We start from the raw sequence: 19,357 nt of genomic DNA, 5'->3' as shown, positions 1-19,357 counted from the left end.
GATCATCTAGTCCAAACTCCTGTTTGGAACAGGGTCTTTTAGAATAACTTCACTATCTCCTGACCTTTGCATCCCTGGCCAGTAACAGGGGGGGTATTTCAGAAGTTCCTTTGGCAAATGTTGGGTAAGATGTATTCTGCTCCTACTTAACTGTGCATCTTCACATACTCCACTTTAGGAGTAAAGTGCCAAAGTATCGGTTTGGTAATAGGGTAGCCTGGCACGTAGGAGAAGGGTAATTTATATTCCCGAGAAGATCTAGTTTTTAAAAAGTTGTAAGTCCTTAAAAAGTAAGCCTTGCTCAGTTTCACTTTCCATATTTTGCTGCTGTTGGTGCCAATGCCTGTTGTTTTGTAAAGCTCAATGGCTGAAACAGTTGCCCTGGGAATTGGTAGCTTCTTTATGCCTTGCTTCCCAGAGAAGTGCAGCTGCCAGTCTCCCTGGGCTTGGCTCTTCAGCTGAAATTGTCAGTGTTGCAAAGAACACGAGATGACAAGGCCGGTAGGAGGGAGAACAACCACTGTAGGCTAGAGGGCGGGGCCCTGTCTTGGCAGGGAAGGAGTGCTGTGTTTTGGTCTCCTGCCAGGACTGTCCTTGAGGGTCAGCTACTCTGTAAAGTATCAGTCATAGCATTACGTTGTTAGAGTAATGTAAAATGTCCTGTGGTTTAGTTTATTTTTTTTAATTTCTCTTAACTTCAAGCTAAGAGGCTATATGACTAACATGTTCATTTCTGCTTTTCAGTATTTGTTGTCCTTGGATCCTGCATAGCAATCCGACTAGGAACAAATCCTGACTGGTTGTTTTTCTGTTGTTTTGTGGGACTTTTCATGTTCTATTCTGCTCACTGGCAGACATATGTATCAGGCATACTAAGGTTTGGAAAGTAAGTAGGTATCTTTAGAAGTACATATGCCTTAATGTCTGAGACTGCTAGCTCCTTGATTTCAGTTTCTTCTTGGTTTACTCCCTGCTTTCTCTTTCTCTCTCTCGCCTTCTTTCTCATCTCCCTACCAATCTAGCAGTCTTGTGTTTTACCTGACAAGCACTTGAAACCCTGCGTAATACTGAGAACTTTTTCTTTTAGCAGCTGATTTTAGCTCTATATGCTTTGTTTGCATGCATTTGGCACTTTAATCTGCAGATTTGTTGTCAGAACCCATACAGGCACCATGCAGGCTCAGGCCAGAGGGGTCTTGTTTACATTGCAGACAAGTGCCCTGTGTAGGAGTAGGGACAGAGCAAGCTGGGTACCTCCCTTTTTAATCTCCCAGCCACAGAACAGTTTCAGCCTCAGGGGACTCTAAACCACATGCATTTTAGAGAAATTCCCCTGCTAATGGGTTTCCCTGTCATTGATATCTTCAGTCTTCCTTGGAATGAACTCTCTGCACCCATTGCATCCTCAAGGAGTTCCACATATCATCTGGCAATGCTTGAAGAATTACCCCATATATATATGAGGGCCTTTCGTTTAATCTGTCTCATACTGGCTTTGATGTCCTTGAGGTTTTGTGTTAGGTCACAGTTCTAGAGACTGCTGTGGTGCTGTTCATGACTTGATAGAAATTTTATCTGTTTCACTGCAGCATAGGAGGAGAAGTCATGAAATTCATGTAGAAAATAATAATTTAAATTTAACTTCTAATAGGGTGGGGATTGCTGCACTCTCCTGTAGCTGTGGTGGTGCCTAGCCACGGCCTTTTGCTGTTTTTAAGCAATGAGCTTCACTTTAGTATAATTACTTCTGAAAAGAGGAAAAGGTCAGAGACTTCTGTGACAGCAAAACTGGAAATAAGTTTTGGCTGTCTTTCTACTAATCCCAGTCCCTTGCTAAGTCACCTGTTCACAGTCCTACTTAGCTCTGTCCTGTTAGAAGCACCTTAGCAAATCTGTGCATCCCCAAGCCCACATGGTGACCAGCTGTCCCTGCACAGTGCATCAAATGCAGGCTTGTCTCTGAGCTCTTTTTGATTTGCTCGTAATGCATTTTATCACACAAACTATAATTCTTCTGCCTGCCTGAACATCCTAATCTTTTTAATAAACTATAAACAAAAATAGGTGCTTTACAGTGATGGCTGAAATAGGATACTTTCTGTCCATGACAGTAGGCTGCTCTGAAGGGAGGTGGACTAGACCATGAGCTCTGGCATTTTGCAGACATGGCTGCTTTTCTGTGCCTTTTATTCTGCATAAAGCCTGAGAATGATTTCCCCACATCAGGAAGTCACTGGGACTCCTTTACCACATAAAGATTTTGTTAAAAACTTGGTGACTTCTACTTAAACATAATGATAGTGCATAGTGCAAACAGTTCAGAGTGGCCTAATGTTCAATGGTTACTGTTTTAAGTTAAATAGACACAACTTTTCTCCAAGGTAACTTATTTTTGTCCAGTGAAAACAGGTCACAGTTTTTTTCAAGGCTCCCAATTTTGTTTTTCTTAAGCATAGAGGTTTGAAGAAGGCATTAGTATAGTGCTCTAAATATCATGGTGCATAAGAAGATGGATGGAAGTTTTCACTGATGCTGTTCCTCAATTAGCAGCACTAGATTTTAGAAATAAATCACAAATGAGAGATTCCTAGTGCTGATGGGCAGGAAGGATCAGAGAGCTGAATAATGTGACACTGTCAGATTGTAGAATACTGCAGTGTCTGAGTAAAGTCTTTGGACTCTGATTTGGGCTCTGTTGTCACCAACAGTCTGAGCCTCTGTAAAATTAAGTATTAAACTTTGGCACATGATTCATCTTCAAGTTTGAGCCTCCTCCCACCCCCAGCAGCAATAATGGCAATGCAGATTAGAAATCCAAGTGTTAATAGTGCAGAGTGCAACCTCTGAACACTTGCACTCGGGTGCTTTTGCATGAGGTAACCGGCAAGTTCAGCAATGGCTGGGTGGATGTAACACTTCATCCCTGGCAGAGAGGGAAGAGCTCACTCCCAGCTCCACTGTCATTTGACTCAAGCCACTTCATCAAATGGGCAGAAGATGAAAAGCCTGCACTAGACTGACAAGCTGGACTGGTTCACCTGACAGACTGATGAGCACTACAGCAGATAAAGCTGAGGGAATACAACACCTTAGGAAGGACTCCCCATTCTCATGGTTTTAAGAGGCAATGAGCATGTCAGCTTATCATCTAACTGGAGTTTAAAGTCTGGATCCTCTACGAGTCAGACTGTGATGAAATTTGGCATATTTTATCGCCATCTTTCTGATGAAAGAAGAGAGTGTAACGTTACTGAGATTATCAACTTCAGATAAATGTTTTCCATTACCCAGGAGTTGATTGCTATCTCCTTTTAAAAATCCACTGTTTCCTGTGCAGACAGGTCATGTGCTAAGCAAGTAGCAATACACATTGACTTTGGTCATAATACCTTAAAACAGCAAATTTATTCCAACTGCTAAAAGAAATCTGGAACCTTCATTTTCACTGTTTGCTGGTAACTTTAGTATGAACATAAGGTACCTGTCTCAAAACTTTTGTTACCATAAAAGGTACCTTTGATATGCACTTTTTTTGGTTATTATTTTTAATTATTGATGTTAAAGCTTAAAAAGTATTGATTTTTTTTTTTCTTGAGCCTTGGTTTCATGTGAGGTTTCATCAATTAAATACAACAATAAAGAGTTGCCTATCTTGTCTGAGAACAAAAAAAGGTGAAATACAGAGTCTGGACTTCATAAGGCATACAAGGCCACCTTTTCCAAAGCATCTTTTATGGAGGAAAGCAAGATAGCAGTTATGTCTTCAGAAATAAGCCAAATGCTCAGCTATCCACTGACTTAGTCCTCCCTTGTTTTGCAGGCTGTATCTGTCAAGTTTTCATGATGCAAGGCTTAAAGAAATGCCTTCTTTCCCAGCCTGCTCTTTATAGTCTCTGCTTTTATATGCTGTGCTTTTAATGGAAACGCTTGATTGCATTTACTACGAGCTTGCCTTAAGCTTTGATTTGATTCTTACACATCAACAAGTCTGTAAATTCATACAAAATTTTCAAATAGTTATCAATGTATTCATTAAATATTCCCCTTATTAAAATTATATGTAGCTTGCTCCAGAAAAGGAGTATAGCTTTCATTTTAAATCTAGCTGGAGATATGTGCCTCTATACAGAGTAGCTTTCTCAGCCAAGGAAAGTAATATTCTATATATATTTATGTAATTTGAAGTACAGTTACTGGGGTTTTATTCCCCGCTCTCTCCACACACACTTTATACTTACAGCAAAAAGTCCTTTAACTAAATCTCTTTCTTTTTCCCCTCCATAGAATTGATGTAACTGAAGTTCAGATCGCCATAACAATGCTGCTCTTGATATCTGCCTATGGAGGAGCAGCGATATGGGACTATAAGGTGAGTGTGTTAAGTGCTCAGAGTTCCTGTTGAGTATTTTTGTAAGTGTCCACAGTTCTGTGGTATTTGAAGCTGCCCTGTACAAGTACCATCAACACCTACTAGTTGTGTAATGTTGTTTTAGCCTATTGTATGAGTGCTGGTTATCTTGATGTTGTAGTTTACTTAGATCATGTGACTCCCTATGCACAAATTTGTACCTACATAGAGGAAAAAAGACCCCATCTGCCACATACAAACTTCTGATCTGGCACTAATACTTCACACATACTTAAGCTTTAGCAAATAGTTTTTGTTCTTGTTTTCTAAATTTTGTATATTTTATTGCAAGACGTACATTACTGTTCAGTTAAACTATTTATCTTAAAATTTAAGGATGAAGTGCTTCAATCTAATGAAATCATGGGGTGAAACCAGGGGGTTTTGGTTAAGTTATCCATATTTGTGTCGATGCAGATGTACTGATTTTTAAGAATTATGCCACAGCCACATAAATGTAAATACTTATATTTAAAGAATTTTTTTCTTTCACAAAACTTTTTGATATCTGACTTCTATTCTGATCTTTAAAGATGCACTCTAGTGGACAGCATCAAAAGTATATTAGACTAAGATCTTCAACCTTTCTAGGGTCTTTATGCAGGAATTTATAGTTCTGACTGGTCATAGTGCAAAGAACTGAGACTTTTCCATACTAACCAATGACCAATGGAAATTAACCCAAATAGAACCAATAGAAATTAACCCAAATATAAACCACCAAGAAATGAAAACTATTTCAAAAGTTTACTAAACAATTAAGGAATGTTTAGCTAAACTTTGTTTCCTTTTCCTAGCCTGTAAGATGCTTTTTTTTTCTATTTTCAAAAAGCTTGTTTTCATTTTGGAAAATAAAGCCGGTGCATTAAACTTAAATTATGATTGACTTTTCCCTCACTATTAAAATCTATTGTAGTTATGCTGTATCTCAAAACATTGTATATTCAAAAATATAGTAAACAGTTTCAATTTATTACTACTTCTTTTTCTTAATCCTCTGCTGCCTTTGGAAGTTTCCTTGAAACTGCAATTGATTCCAAAAGGTAACTGTTCAATTAAAATTTGTATCTGGAGACTATTCATGATTGTCTCGTGATATGCAAAGATACAGCACACAAGTAACGTACCAAAACACACAGCTGGCAGATGGTGTTTGTGTTTCCTGTGGTTCAGTGTTGTTTCATCCAGTGAAATAGAAGGAAGTATCCCTCTTCCTGCTCCCATACCATGGTGATGGCAGTAGTCTGTGTCAAGTTTTTGCTTATGTAGTGAAAATATTTGAAGAACATATTAAGGAGGAACAGAGTAAGATGTAGCTGAATTTCAAGAACAGAATTTAAGTACTCTGAAGTGGAGTTTGAACATAACAAAAGATACTTACTGTGTTCTTAGTAAGGAAACAAATTTTAAACACTGTTGTCCTGAGATTGTTCCCAGGAAAGTGAGAATTCAAGTAAGACATTTGTTTAGTAGGTAAAGAGTGGCTTCTTTAATCACTTCTTAAAAAAGGTGAAAAAGGTGTTGTGTGCTTAACTTTTAATATTCTTCTCTTGTTTCGTTATTGTTTGTTTTTTCTTTTTTTTTTGTTTGGTTTGGTTTCTTTTGTGTTCTGCTAAGGTCCCTTTGCTGGGCTTAGAACTGAAGTTCTTTGCAGTTATTGGCATCCTGTGTGGAACAGCACTTTCTTTTCTCAATTACTTCCGTGTCATCTTTGGTGGAGGGGTTGGAAAGAATGGATCTACAATAGCAGTAAGTTGCTCTAAAAATCAAAATGAGGTTTGAATAATTTATGCCCATTATTTATTGCATTTCAGATAGTCAATAAAGGTTTTATTTGTTTAAACATTTAAGCAGACAGGCATGAAAGTGTTAGATGGCTAAAGCAAAGACTTCATTATCTACCTTCCCTCTGCCTGTTACTGGATTTTTTCTGTCACAGGAACGGCAATGAATTTTCTTACAAAATTGCTTAGTGGTCACTGCAAAAGGGTACTAAGAGCAGTGGGATAATGCTACTGGACTTTGCCAAGTTTTGACAACTCTGGTTTTGTTTAATGGGATTTGCAATATATATCAAATCGGGACTTTACCGTGTGACTGAAACTTAAGACAAATTTTCTGTCCCTTTTTATTTTAGGGAACAAGTGTTCTTTCACCAGGCCTGCACATTGGACTGCTTATCACATTGGCCATTACGATTTATAAAAAGTCTACAACTCAGCTGTTTGAAAAACATTCTTGCCTGTATGTCTTGACATTTGGGTTTGTGAATGCCAAAATCTCACAGAAGCTGGTAGTAAGTCAATCCTAAACTTCCTAAAACTAAACTGGTTCTTGGCTTAACACCTACTGGATCAGGGGGCACCATTTTCCTATTTTTCTTTGCCACTGTATTACCATATTCATTGGGATCAAGATACTGAACTAGACTCAGGGTCCTAGAGAGAGATTATATGTAACACTGATACAAACACATAATTGCTGTTGAATGTACTGGTTAGAACTTTCAGTTTTGTTTAACTTACTCCTAGAAATGCACTTACTGTCTGTCTTTAACGTCCTAGCTGTGGTCTCTTAAGCCGTACTAACAGTGCTGTAAATTCTGATTTAATTATCTGAAATAAGAATTTACTTTGATCATTAAAATGAAGAGATAAACTTGTCTTTTTTGCCTTTATCTTTTTTATACCTACTCAATGGATGAAAAAAACCAAACTGCCTTACTACATACTTGCTACCATCAGTAATCTAGCCAGATGATTTCTTTTCTCCAAGGATGACATTTTTCAAACACTAGAACACTAGACAATAGGTATTCTTCAGACTTTCTTACTAAACAGTGAGAACAAGTGTTGCCACTTAAGCAAAAGTCTGCTTCCTACTTAGCTTTTGGCTAGAGAAAGCCAACATTTTCAAGTTAGACTTGAAAACAATATTTCAAGTGGATAGTATTTCTTTTCAGTAATACGCTTGCGTAGTCTTACCCTTTGAATACAGTGCTGGAAAACTGGAGTGGGGAACCCCTGCAGATAGCTGAAATGCACAGGTATAAATGCAATTTCCAAGAGAACATTGCTGGGCAAGGATGTGATGCCTGTTTGCTCGTAGTTACACCAATCTTGCAGGGATGCACTTTTTAATTTTTTTTTTTTTTTTTAACATAGGTGGCTCACATGACGAAAAGTGAAATTTGTCTTCAGGACTCTGCATTTATTGGACCAGGACTTCTGTTTTTGGACCAATATTTCAACAGTTTCATTGATGAATATATTGTTCTGTGGATAGCATTGGTAAGTGTTTTATACTTTTTGTTTGGACCATACTTAAAGGAACAGATTGAGAATTGTCCCTGTCATTCTGCTCTGCCATTTCTAACTTGCTCACGTTTCAGCTGTCATTGTGGAGGGAGAGCCAGGGTACCATGTAAACATGTTTTTGGGAGCTGATGGGCTTGCTTTCCTTGGAACAGAGATGTGAAAGTAATTTCAGGAGAGATTTGTAAATTTATGCTTTAGTCCATGTGGGTTTTTTAAAGTTGTTCTGTGAACTGCAGATGAACCTTTTTTTATCAGATCTTGTAAGTGTTTAGTGCTGTTAGGATGTTGAAGTGTTGTGATGGTTTTGTTTGTAATTCTTAACTAGACCACTTTGTATGTTAAAATGATTGCTACACTTGACTTGGGTAAGTTCTGATTAAAGTATAGCATAGTTGTAGTAGGGACAATTGAGAAAAAAAAAAAAAGGATTTTTTTAACCTGTTCTGTTTTGTTCTTTTGAAGTTCATATCCTTGTTTGATATGCTGAGATATGCCAGTGGCGTGTGCCTACAGATTGCTTCTCATCTTCATATACATGTCTTCAGAATTTCATCTCATCGAGCTCCTGAGCAGGTTCAAAACCATAATGACTGATTAAAATAGGTCAAGAGAAGAAGCAGTTAGGGGAATGTTGAATGAAGCAGCCTCTCTGTTTTTGGGAAGACAGATACAGCTTTTGAAGAAAACAGTTTTATGAGAAAGTTCACTGTATTTGAGACATTACCAGATGTTAGAATTAGTAGATACAAAGTTCTGCAGATGATGTTGTGTCAATACTTTTGAACCAGTATGTATTTCCCTGTGTTTCAGACCACAAATCCTACATTTGAAAATGTTGCCATTTCCTGTTAGGTAACTTTAATTCTGTACTTCTGGTGAATGTAGAATGCAATCCAAGGTGCTACCAACTAGAATTTGAAGAGGAATTTCACATTTCCCTAACCCAAGTGTCTAATCTTGTAGCATTAATTTCTAAAGTTTTGTTGGAATTGCTCTGAAGTGGTTGTCAGATATACCAATGAATTCAGTTCTGCATTAAGACTGGTAAAATGAGGGCAGCCGTGAGATAAAAATCACTCAATCTCCTGGTACTTCTAAGGCACAAGCTGTTGGATCAGTAGATAAAGGAGGTACAGCTCAGGAAAATTTTCTTCTACTTCAAAGTACTGCTATGAGTGCCTTTAGAGTACTTGCATTCTCTAGTATCTAAGTACATAACCTACTGCTACTACATAAAACTTTAGGTTGTACTTTCTTTCAAGGCCAGTTTCTGGTTTTGTAGTCATAAGGTTAGTTTCATTGCACTTCATCCTTATCTAGACTACAGGTAGCTATGTAAGGAGAGGACTCTCACTTTAGGCACCCTAACTTGTATCTGTAAGACTATGGAAGCAAATGACAAAGTTCACTGATAAACTTCAATGTCTGTGGCTCCAGCACTGCAGCCCACCCTTCTGTATTTCCCTCTGTGGTGGTTTTGCTATCTCTGTGTTCATTTACCTTACAATTGATCCTATTGTCTCGTAGCTACCACTGTATCCAAACAAAAGAGCACAAAACTGAACCGTAAAGTAAAACTCTCCAGGAGCTCAGGCCCAATATCAGCTTCTCTCTTCCTTTAAGAACAGACCCACTGGGTAGCATGTCTAACAACAAGGCTGTTGCCATTAGAGAAAAGCTGAATCAAAGTAGTTTGTTATCTGCATGAAAAAATTATTACTTGCACACAAACCCTATAAGCTTAAGCTCCTTCAAAGAGGCACTACTTGAATATATGTAAAAAGCTGTTGAATGTAAGTGTGCATTACTACTTCTAGTTGCTGGATATGTACCTGAGCTCCAAGTTCATGGTCCTTCCTGAACTGTCCAATAAAGAATGCCATGGTTTGTTTTAAAAATAGTACCACTGCAGCTTCCTACCTGCTTATTAATTCAAAAATACTTTCTGAGGCATTCAAGGGACTTTTAAAGGGGTGTATTGTCTGCTAGTCTGGAGGGAATAAAATAGCATCCACCACACTCCTACCTAAGAAGAATAAAATAACTTTTTTGAGGGATAACTGTAGCAGTTACTGCTAGAGGACTACAACTTGAAGTGACTAATATCAGTTCAGAGTGAATTCTACTACTCCTGCTTGAGGCTGGAAATGACACAGCATCTGCACATGACTTTAGCCTGAACCCAGGCCATGGTCAAATAGAAAAGAAGGATGGTAGTGGCCATTTTAGTTTGGCTGAATACTGTAAGCAAATTAACCGCCGGATGAAAAGACACAGGCAATGTCTTTAGAGTTAGATGAGTGGGCTCTCCACAATGGTCAAAACTGTGTCATGGCATAGTAGGTAGAAGTAATTTTAAGGATATGTTTGAGGTATGTGGATGATAGGAAACTAATGCAGAAATCTCTCAGAAAACCAGAAACATGACTCAGTACTCACAAATAAAACCAGAACCAGGAGGCAATGCTAACAAATAAGCTCCTATTGAAGATCCGAAGCAGAACCTGTCTTTCATAAGAAAACAACTCTTTCATAGCCTCATGTAATTGTCCTTAGAGGACTGAGATTCAGTAGTTACAAATCAGCATTGTTATTGGTTACCCATGAGAGGCCCATATTGCCTCATGCATTACTGTAGCAGTGTAACTTCCATGTTTGCTCCTGTTCTGAATCCTAGCAGAGGCAGAACAAGTTAATCCATACTGGTTATTTGTTCAACATCAGTTGCAAGCTAACAGCTGAAGTTTCTGCAAGTTAACCATCACTAATCTGGCTTCCAAACCTGGAGAACCACCCTCAAATGACTTGACTCTGAACTAAAAAATGCTAGTAAGCTGAGAAGAAGAATATGGTTTTGAAACACATTGTTATGAAAACATCACATTTGTATGTGTGGGTGTGTGGATGGATTTTGTTTTAACTAATGTTGTATTAAATGAAAGCATTAAAATATGTTGGCAACTACTTAATTTGTAAAAGTGGACATTCTGGTGTAATGGTTTTCTGTAAAAACAAACTGCATGCACACTAAGCCAATTGTTTCATTTATACTTACTTACTGTAATGAGATACATAAAAGAGAAATGCTTTATCCTTAAAACTCTGGCCTCCCTAAATTGCTAGTCATTTGGGATTTCAAAAAGTAATATTCCATCTCAAAGGCTTGTAATAGCCTGTACTAAATAAATGAGGTAGATTTCTTCTAGCAGTGGTTCTACAAAAAGTATATACCCTAAAATGCATAATGTTTGTTTATTGTTACTTGAGCTGATACATTAAGCTCATCATTTAACTAAAAAGACCTGTTTTCTGGAAAAATTACAGCAGTTTATAAATCCCTTACTAATAGAAAGATAGTACAATGCCTAGACTAACAAAAGAGGTAACAAAATTTACTTTAATTTACCACCATACGCATCATTAAACAGTTCTATCTGAGGTATGTCATAGCCTGTGAATTTTTATAACTGCTAATATAGCAGCAGACTAAGTGTTGAAACTGTGAAAATCTGCAGCTTGTTAGAAATGCTTCTATTTGCATAATGTACCTAAAGGCCTCAAGTTATTATGTAAAATCTGGGTAATGCTTATTTCATTAATTCTTCCCCTTGGTACAATTTGACATTAGAAAAAGTGAAACAATTTAAACAGTCCAATGCTATTGAAAGTGGATATGAAATAGTTAAAAATTAATTGGACAGACAGTGAATGGTTTGGGGTCCATACTGCCCCCCAGTAATAAAAGTTTACTAAGATATGTTCTTACAACATTGACAGACAAGATTAGAACAATCCAGGAAAGCGTTTAATAGGAACCTTGAAACATTTAAATCTTAACATCCAAATCTTAACATCCTTCTAATGCCTGTACTTGTATCATGTTACTTAGGTACAAGTTGCTCCTCCACTGAGCCATCAGAATAACATGGACTGAAGAGACTTGCGAACAGTTGCCATCTCCTGCTGTTGCTGTCACAAGAAAAGGAGATAATGCTGAACAAATGCTGTATCAATATGATTCCTTTGAATTAAATGAATGTCAAATGACTTTTAATAGAATGTTCTATTTTTGCATTTAGCTAACTTCATAGATCTGATACTTACAGTGTCCATCATAATCTTCTTCTGCAACATAGCCATTTCCTTGCGAAGTTCATTTTGGGCACCAGCCAGAAGATTTTCATTGCTCTTCTCCAGCTCTTCCATGCTCTGAAGTTAAGGATAACATTAATTCAGAACTCCTCAGTGTCAAGGGGTTAATTTAAAACAAGCAGACAACCCAATCATTATTCATACTACAATTTAATTTTTACAGTGATCACTGATAATTGATGAGTTTGTCACAAACTTGGCAAAGGAATTATACAGGACTTCATGCTCTAGTCTGTATTCCTATTTAAACAATATGTACCCTGAGAAAAAAATAGAACTCTCCTGTCAGCCTCTGTGAGGTCTCAGCTACTTATTCTGCATTTCAATTAAGAGTAGTACAAGAGGAGATTGAACAGACATCTGTCAGGAATGGTCGGGGTTCCGTATTATGACAACCTTGCAGGACTTGAAGTGAGGAGTATAAACCCCAGTACATTTCTTTGCACACTTCTCCCCAAATAAGCCAAATAAAACTCCCTGGTTATCTTCCCTTTTTGTACATAAAATTACACCTACCTCTGTGCATATGTCTAGTTAGCATTTTCCTTTATTTGTATTAAGCTTATTTAAGGCTTGACTTCTACTGTTTGATCTTCTTTGAGGAGAAAAATCAAAGTAATATTTGACCTTCTGTTCAGTTTTTCCTCTTTGATTAAGACATTTTTGACATTTTGGAACTGCTGTTATTTATTAATGCTTCTGTAATAGATTCTGTATATTCTGACTATTTTAAACTAAGAGTTTCTCTATTTCAGATTTATTTATCTCAACTACCAGACTTGGAAAAAATCCAAACCAAACACCAAGCTTATCATAACTAACTGAAATTTCAAAATCAGCTAGGAAATTACTTGAACAGAAATTAAGATTTGTCAGAAACTGATGGACTTGAATCTGCCCTGTATGCTGGGGGCCATGTAGCTGGTGAGGCCACACCTGGAGTGCTGGGTCCAGTTCAGACTCCCCAGTACAAGAGTGACACGGACATAGAGGATAGAGCCCAAAAAAGGGTCATGAAGATGATTAAGGCACAGAAGATTTTCTCTTGTGAGGAAGGCTTTTAACTAAAAAGTAAAATTTTTGTTTGGTTGTACTCAAACCAAGTTTTTTGCTTGCTGTCTAGTGTGTTAGTTACTTTGTTAAAGAAATACCAAACAACTTAAAACACTGAATTAATGCAGCTTTCTTAAGTGGTATGATAAGGATCAGCTGCCTTCCAAGAAAAAGATTTACCTTTAGGAATTGCTCGTAGAGTTGCTTAATGGTTTTCAGTCTCTGACTTTGAACTATTCGTGCCTGTTGAAAAACTTTTTGTTGCTGACGAAGCATATTCTGAAGCAGAAGCAAAGAAAAACATAATTGCATCAGTTGTTAACCAGAGTGCTTGGACAGCACACCAGTGTCATTTTTCAGAATCAGAAATTCTGCCTTCACTGGAAATCTGTGCCTTGTAATGTCGATCTCTGCCTGGAGAGTTACCCTTGCTTTTATTAATGAAAATAAGACTGAAGACTGAATTAAGCCCCAAGTCACCTCCTGAGGTCTCTTGCAACCTGAATTATCCCTGTAAAATCCCATGAGGATTGCTATCCCCCACGGTTTCTTAGGGTATCCCAGAGGAATGTGCTACTTAGGGAAAAGCAAAACTTGCAAATGCATTGGAAGTACAAACACAGCAACATCACATGATTACATTCCATTGGGTAGCTCCTATCCCCTTTCAGTGATCAAATTCTCCTACATTTATTATATACAGGCATACTTTTAAGTAATATGTGCTAAAAGAAAACTACTTTCCTTTATTCCTTTGTTCCAGACCCAAAGACTATGGATGGACAGAAACAGCACACATCTTTCTTCTCCTTAAATGGTCTAGGCTTTTCTCAAGGCATATGCTGGCCTAGGGCATTACTTAACAGTGTTTATAAAGTTGCAATAAAGCTTATAAATGCACCCCTTTCTCAAAACTTCAACAATCATATATTTATGTTTAAACTACATAAAGTGTTTTCATATTTCTTGAATGTCTTAACAATATTCCCTCCTTGTGAAAATACAGTGAAACTCGTGCCATGCTGGAAACTCACTGCTAGTTTTTCTTCCTGCTCTTCCGCTTTTTGCACATCTACATCCCATTGCTGAAATAAAGTCAGGAACTGCTGGGAGAACTCATGATTGAGCTTCTGCCTATAAACAGATACTATCTGTAAGTATGACAAATGCTACAGGGAAAGCATTTAATAAATAAATCCTTAGCTACAGGGAAAGCTAAGGTTCAACACATGCATGGAATAGAATAAAAGCTGGCAGAGATAAAGAAATAGGCTATTTTGACATCTGACCCTATTTGAATACTGTATGTTTTGAAAAACTGAACACACAGTGGATGTGGAATATATCTATAAAGAGACAGCACTCCCATAAAATACTGGTTAAAAAGAAATTCTGGTTAAAAAGACACTTCCTAACAGTGTCAGGTTTTCTGAGATTTACTGTGTTTTTCTAACCCAAGTACAGATGTTTGCTTTAACACAAGCAGTTTATACTGCAAAACTGATTAGCTCATTTCTTAAAATTCTGTCCATACAAGTTTCAAATACATATAAATGTAGAACAACACCAAGGCAGTTACAAGTATTGCTGACTTCTAGTTTTCAGCTGTCTCATTTTTCAGTTTGCTCTACCTCTAGTATCAGATGTAGTAGTTAAATATGCCTTAAGAGGTGAGAGGAATGTTAAGCAAGGTGAAAATTATTTTCTTTCTTAACCAGAATGGTATTAAAGTTTTACTGAACATTTTTTAGTTTTCACCTAGAAACAGAAAAGTCCAATGTGGAAAACCCCCCAGACACATTGTTTTAAAAGACAAAAATAACATCAAAGGTCACTTTCCATAAAGATAAAAGGCCAGCTCTTTAACATACGTTGGTGTCAGAGTTCCAAATCTTAAATTTCTCTGTTCAAAAGAGAATGTGCTAAATTATTCCTGTCAGATTAACAAAGTGAACACAACTGGAGGCAGCAAAGGCCTTGAGCTGATATTTAACATTAGATGCAGTACTTGCTATTTAACTGCAAGATGACAGAGCAACTATCCATTCTGTGACAGAAGGGAATCTAGTTCACAGGCTTGAAAAGCAAGAGTAAATGTCACCTTTGCTCCTGCTGCGTTTTCCAAACATGTTCAATCTTCTGGTTACTGGTTTTGAGTGAGGCTTTTGTATACATTTCTAATCGTTTCCTCTTAGCTAAGAGAGCCTTGTTGATGTCAGCTGAAAGTCAAAGAATATTTAGAAATTAAGGATGCTGGATACATTGTGCCATGTATTAAAAATGCTGATGAGCTACATTTTGGAGAAGCAAATGAGGGGTGTTCTAATGACACTTGTGTGATCTGGACTGCTGTGGTGAGTGTCCCTCAGTCTGCTGGTGGCACTGGTGTGAATGCTACTTGCTTATGCCCCTCATACACCCTAGCCAACATCTGTTTCAAGGTATTATGCAAATTACTTGAACATAAGGAATGAAAAACTATTTTTTATACTTCAGAGAGACAGTACTTTTTAAGTGTTAATATAAGTTACTGTGTTTGTTTCACTTCAATTTACATTTGGAGATTTATCAAGTCACAGCTTAAAGTTAATACAGTAATTTCTCTTCCTTCTCACTGTAGATTTCAGGAAACATCTGTCAAACCTCTCTAATTTGCTGAGGCATCCACCCCTGCTAATGCCAAACCCACTATTTTATACAGACAGCATCCTCTCTCTGATCCATTCATTTTCCCTCCTTCCATCTTTCCTTTCTTTCCTTTTTTGTGTCTTAAATTACAAGCAATCATAACTTTTTAACATTGAAATCCTCCTCTTATCCTAATTGCCAGATTTCTAATACCACTCTAATATGTGATACAAAATATGTAATTTTGTGACAGCCAAAACTCCTAATTTGTGGATTAAGGAGCTACTTTAGCTCCTCTTTCACCTGAAGTTTGATATGCAAGTAATGACTCTGTACAGGTTTCTTTTATTACACACAATGAAAGTATTAATCAGCTGTTGAGTGTGTAATGCTGGCATTAAAATGGTTTCCCTTCCTTCCTTCTTTTTGATGTTTGCTTACTCTGTGATGGGTATTGTACATTCTTTATAAGTTAAAAATGTTTTTTCTCTAACCTGTCACTGTCTGGGATTCAGCTGGTAATTTAACTAGGTAAGGCCACCTGAGGATCTGATGATGACTATACTAAATCCTGCTAAGTGACACACACAAATCTCTTATCACTGGATGACTGGCATTACTTAGCCTCATTATCTGGCTATTCTAGAAACTCATAGTACTTCTGACTGCTGAAATTCTCTTGTCTGCTGATTCCCTGCTCTTTAGATTTCTGGAGGTGCTAAGTACAGACTGCTCTCTCATTCTGTATCACAATTAAACTCTACTTCCAAAATTGCCTGTCTAGAATTAGAACCATACGTTCTCTTTTGCTGCTTATGTTAACATTGACACACCCCTTATTTCTCACTCAAGTCTTGCTGGCCCCAGTATCCTCTATGTCAGTGTGACAAAAAATTGAGTGAGAACAACAGCAAACTGCTATTGTCCCTTTTCTCTACAATAAATTTACTACCTCCTAAACTTCATCTTAAGATTGGAATTGATTATCCAAAGTGCTTATGCATCTTTCCCTTTTCGTTTGTAATTATCTACACATAAAAGCTGTGACTCATTTATATAGTTATTCCCTCCTCTTCTTTCCCTTTGCTCTCCTTAGATATAACTTTTTTTTTTCTTTTCTGAAAACTGGCTTTATTCAGAAATGCTGAAAAATGCTACAAAACCTGGTCATTTTGTGTAAGTCTTGAAAGTTATTTTATGGTAAGTAACTACTTTAAACTCTGCAACTCTTTTTTAATTTATTAGAATGTGAGTGTACTTACCTCCAAATCTCTCCAACATATTCTGTACTTCACCCCTACAAAATAGTGTTTCAAATTTTTATTTGCCCATTTTCTGACTTAAGAGTAAGACTTGTTGTATATGCTTAAAACTAATTTTATTCACATGCCTAGTACTTTTGAGCAGGGACAGAACTGCTACAGCCATAAGATAAAATAATTACACTCCTTTTCTCCTCCTGTGAGAGGTTTCTTTTTCAGACTAATTTGCTTTTTTTTCTTTTTTATTAATGCTAGAATCTATTAGCTTACTCCCTAGTAAAGAGGTACTTAGGCATTTAAAGGGTCTTGAGTAAGGGCAGTCAGTTAATAAGATTGATTATTCCCTATAACAAGGAAAACAAAAAGGGTGTTTGTAACACCAAATGAAAACAAGTTCATCTCAGTTAGCATGACTGACACAGTAAAAAATCCAAGGCAAACAACATCAGGGTTGTTTTTACAGCATCTTTAAGATGGTAACACCAGTGTGTAAGGCAGTGTATAATACAGTAAAAACAGTTTCAACTCAACAGTTATAATCTGCTTGAAAACTATTTCAGCATATACTTTTTTATTACATTTACACTGCCCATGAATATTTTTTTTTTTAGAATTTATCTGTGAAGAGAATTTATTTTTCATGCAATATTTGGATGATTTAAAGTATTGCTAATATCTTCAAGCAATAAAATCAGAGGAAAAAAAATGGAATTTATTGAAATTACCAAAAACTTAGGATAAAAGAAATAATATTTTAAAAGATACAAAATTTTCTAAGAACTCACACAAATATATCAAATTTTCCTGCATGTTAAAAAGTACCTACAAAGAAACTGAAGAATTACCATTTTAAAATGCTACATTTTCTTTTTTTATGTACAACTACTGTATTATCTGTCACAATTTTTGATTCAAATACTAAAAAAAAATCAAACCCAAACAAAGCAAAAATGAGCGTAGTGAATAACTGAAGTTGGTATCTATTTAAGATCTGCTTATTTTGGAAAAAGCCCCCAAACATCTAACCTTACCCCACATCATCTGGACCCACATGCGTAGTCACCAAAGGTCTTTTCTTTCCATGCTTGTCCATTACTGGTGTGTCACCTTAAGAAGGATTATAGAAATATTTACAAAAATACATTTTGTGTTGGTTGAGTTATTAAAAGTGTAATTACTTTTCTCTAATGCCATTTCCCCAACCATATCTCATGGGGCTCAGTTCCTGTCAGTAACACAGGCAGCTCCTGTAAATTTGAGTCTGGAGTTGACAGATGGTGGTGAATTATTCTGCAAGGCCAGATTTGAGCTGGCATTGCTTTGAATTCTCTACACTGGTCCCAAACAGTTTTACTTTCTCTGTCCACTACTTCACCATTACTCCCAGCTCACAATATAAAAATCATCAGAAAGTAAAAATAACATAAAAATTTATAAAGTTCAATCTCAATTTTACCATAAAATAGGTACTGTAATTCCATACTTTAAAAATCAAAATCACAGATAGATACTAACATTATTTTGAAAATAAAAATCCTTGGTTGTCAGATTTCATTAATGAGGAATTTAGTCTAAATGAATGGAGGGGAGGAATTAATGAGAAACAAGCCCAGAGAGAACTGCTGAAAGGGAAAAATTCAGAAATGGACTTACACCAGACTTCACAAAAAACTATCATGTGATGATTGAGAACTGTATTTTTAAGCCAAGTCTGCTTTTTTGATGATATTCCCTCAAAATTAAACAAGAATCCCTCAGCTGATTTATCTTCTTTTTGCCTCAGCCTTCTCTACTTCTTTTCTTTGGTTCGGATCCCTTCTGAAGTACTCTTAACCCTGCTAGAACTCCAACAATCTTACCTGACTCAACGCTTCAGACAAGCGGGCAGAGCTCTCGTGCCCTGCCCTGCTCTTACAATGTTCTGTGCTGCCAGGTGACAGAAGGATATGGCATTAAAATAAGGGAACATAATCATGTGATAAAATTCTGCTCTGTTGAAGACTCCACCTGGAATGTCAGGACATAATAGTGCACTACACAGAGCTGTTCAATTGGGCTCTCTCCTCTTACCAATCAGAATTACACAGTAGGAGCCTGGTGGTCTCAGGAATTACAAACCATGCTTTGCTCAGTCCCTGGCTGACTCAGAATTCTTTCTTTCTATTCATATTCACAAATGTGATAAACTTCACATTTTACAAATGTGCTAAAAGAGTCATATAAGCACCTTCTCTAAGATCTTCCTCTGATCCACTCAGTTCCTTTCTTTCCTCCTCAAAATCATAGGCAGGTATGGTCTGATCTTCCTGTGCTGGTTTACCAGCTTTTCCTCCATGCTTTCTTCCCGATGGTGCCATGGCGAGATCTTTCCCTACTGAAACAGTATATTGTATTTGTCACATAACTTCCCCCACAATAAATTGAAAATAAATATATTTTCACGCTTACATGGACCTGTTATGGGTATCTCTTTAAAAGTCTGCACCTGTAAAGATATGCAAGCAGTCAAACTAGTTTAGTTTTGAGGTACTCCACAG

At 36.9% G+C, this 19,357-nt stretch overlaps 2 protein-coding genes across 3 annotated transcripts in view; one reads left to right on the top strand and one right to left on the bottom strand.

Moving 5' to 3' along the window:
* The window catches only part of CHPT1 (choline phosphotransferase 1), a 21,513-nt gene extending 9,714 nt beyond the window's left edge, over window positions 1-11,799 (top strand). The window contains exons 3-9 of one of the 2 annotated variants that reach the window (XM_069003025.1): window positions 745-886; window positions 4,285-4,369; window positions 6,026-6,157; window positions 6,546-6,704; window positions 7,573-7,698; window positions 8,188-8,298; window positions 11,615-11,796. In XM_069003025.1, the coding sequence (XP_068859126.1) occupies window positions 745-886; window positions 4,285-4,369; window positions 6,026-6,157; window positions 6,546-6,704; window positions 7,573-7,698; window positions 8,188-8,298; window positions 11,615-11,659 (800 nt within the window). In that variant the 3' untranslated portion in view covers window positions 11,660-11,796. Of the gene's footprint in view, window positions 1-744; window positions 887-4,284; window positions 4,370-6,025; window positions 6,158-6,545; window positions 6,705-7,572; window positions 7,699-8,187; window positions 8,299-11,614 lie in introns of both variants that reach the window. The other variant, XM_069003026.1, reaches the window with a different exon arrangement.
* On the bottom strand, window positions 11,610-19,357 carry SYCP3 (synaptonemal complex protein 3). Its single transcript, XM_069003027.1, has 8 exons — window positions 19,048-19,357; window positions 17,852-17,927; window positions 16,821-16,855; window positions 15,032-15,149; window positions 13,965-14,064; window positions 13,111-13,209; window positions 11,830-11,934; window positions 11,610-11,694 (listed from the first exon to the last, which is right to left on the bottom strand). The coding sequence occupies exons 1-8, from the start codon at window positions 19,175-19,177 to the stop codon at window positions 11,641-11,643; spliced, it is 717 nt and encodes a 238-aa protein (XP_068859128.1). The 5' UTR covers window positions 19,178-19,357; the 3' UTR covers window positions 11,610-11,640.

The sequence above is a fragment of the Aphelocoma coerulescens genome, chromosome 1A (genome assembly GCF_041296385.1).
Source record: "Aphelocoma coerulescens isolate FSJ_1873_10779 chromosome 1A, UR_Acoe_1.0, whole genome shotgun sequence".
Taxonomy (NCBI): Eukaryota; Metazoa; Chordata; class Aves; order Passeriformes; family Corvidae; genus Aphelocoma; species Aphelocoma coerulescens.
The sequence above is the reverse complement of the archived record's forward strand: the minus strand, read 5'-3'. Positions and strand labels throughout refer to the sequence as shown.

What these genes read in the sequence shown, in the direction of transcription:
- SYCP3 (XM_069003027.1), bottom strand. Translation starts at nt 19,177, where the DNA reads ATGGCACCATCGGGAAGAAAGCATGGAGGAAAAGCTGGTAAACCAGCA. An exon ending in GTGGGTCCAGATGATGTGGG is followed by an intron (nt 16,856 to 17,851) that starts GTAAGGTTAGAT and finishes ACTATTTTGTAG; the next exon opens with GGGTGAAGTACAGAATATGT. An exon ending in AGCAGGAAGAAAAACTAGCA is followed by an intron (nt 13,210 to 13,964) that starts GTGAGTTTCCAG and finishes CTTCTGCTTCAG; the next exon opens with AATATGCTTCGTCAGCAACA.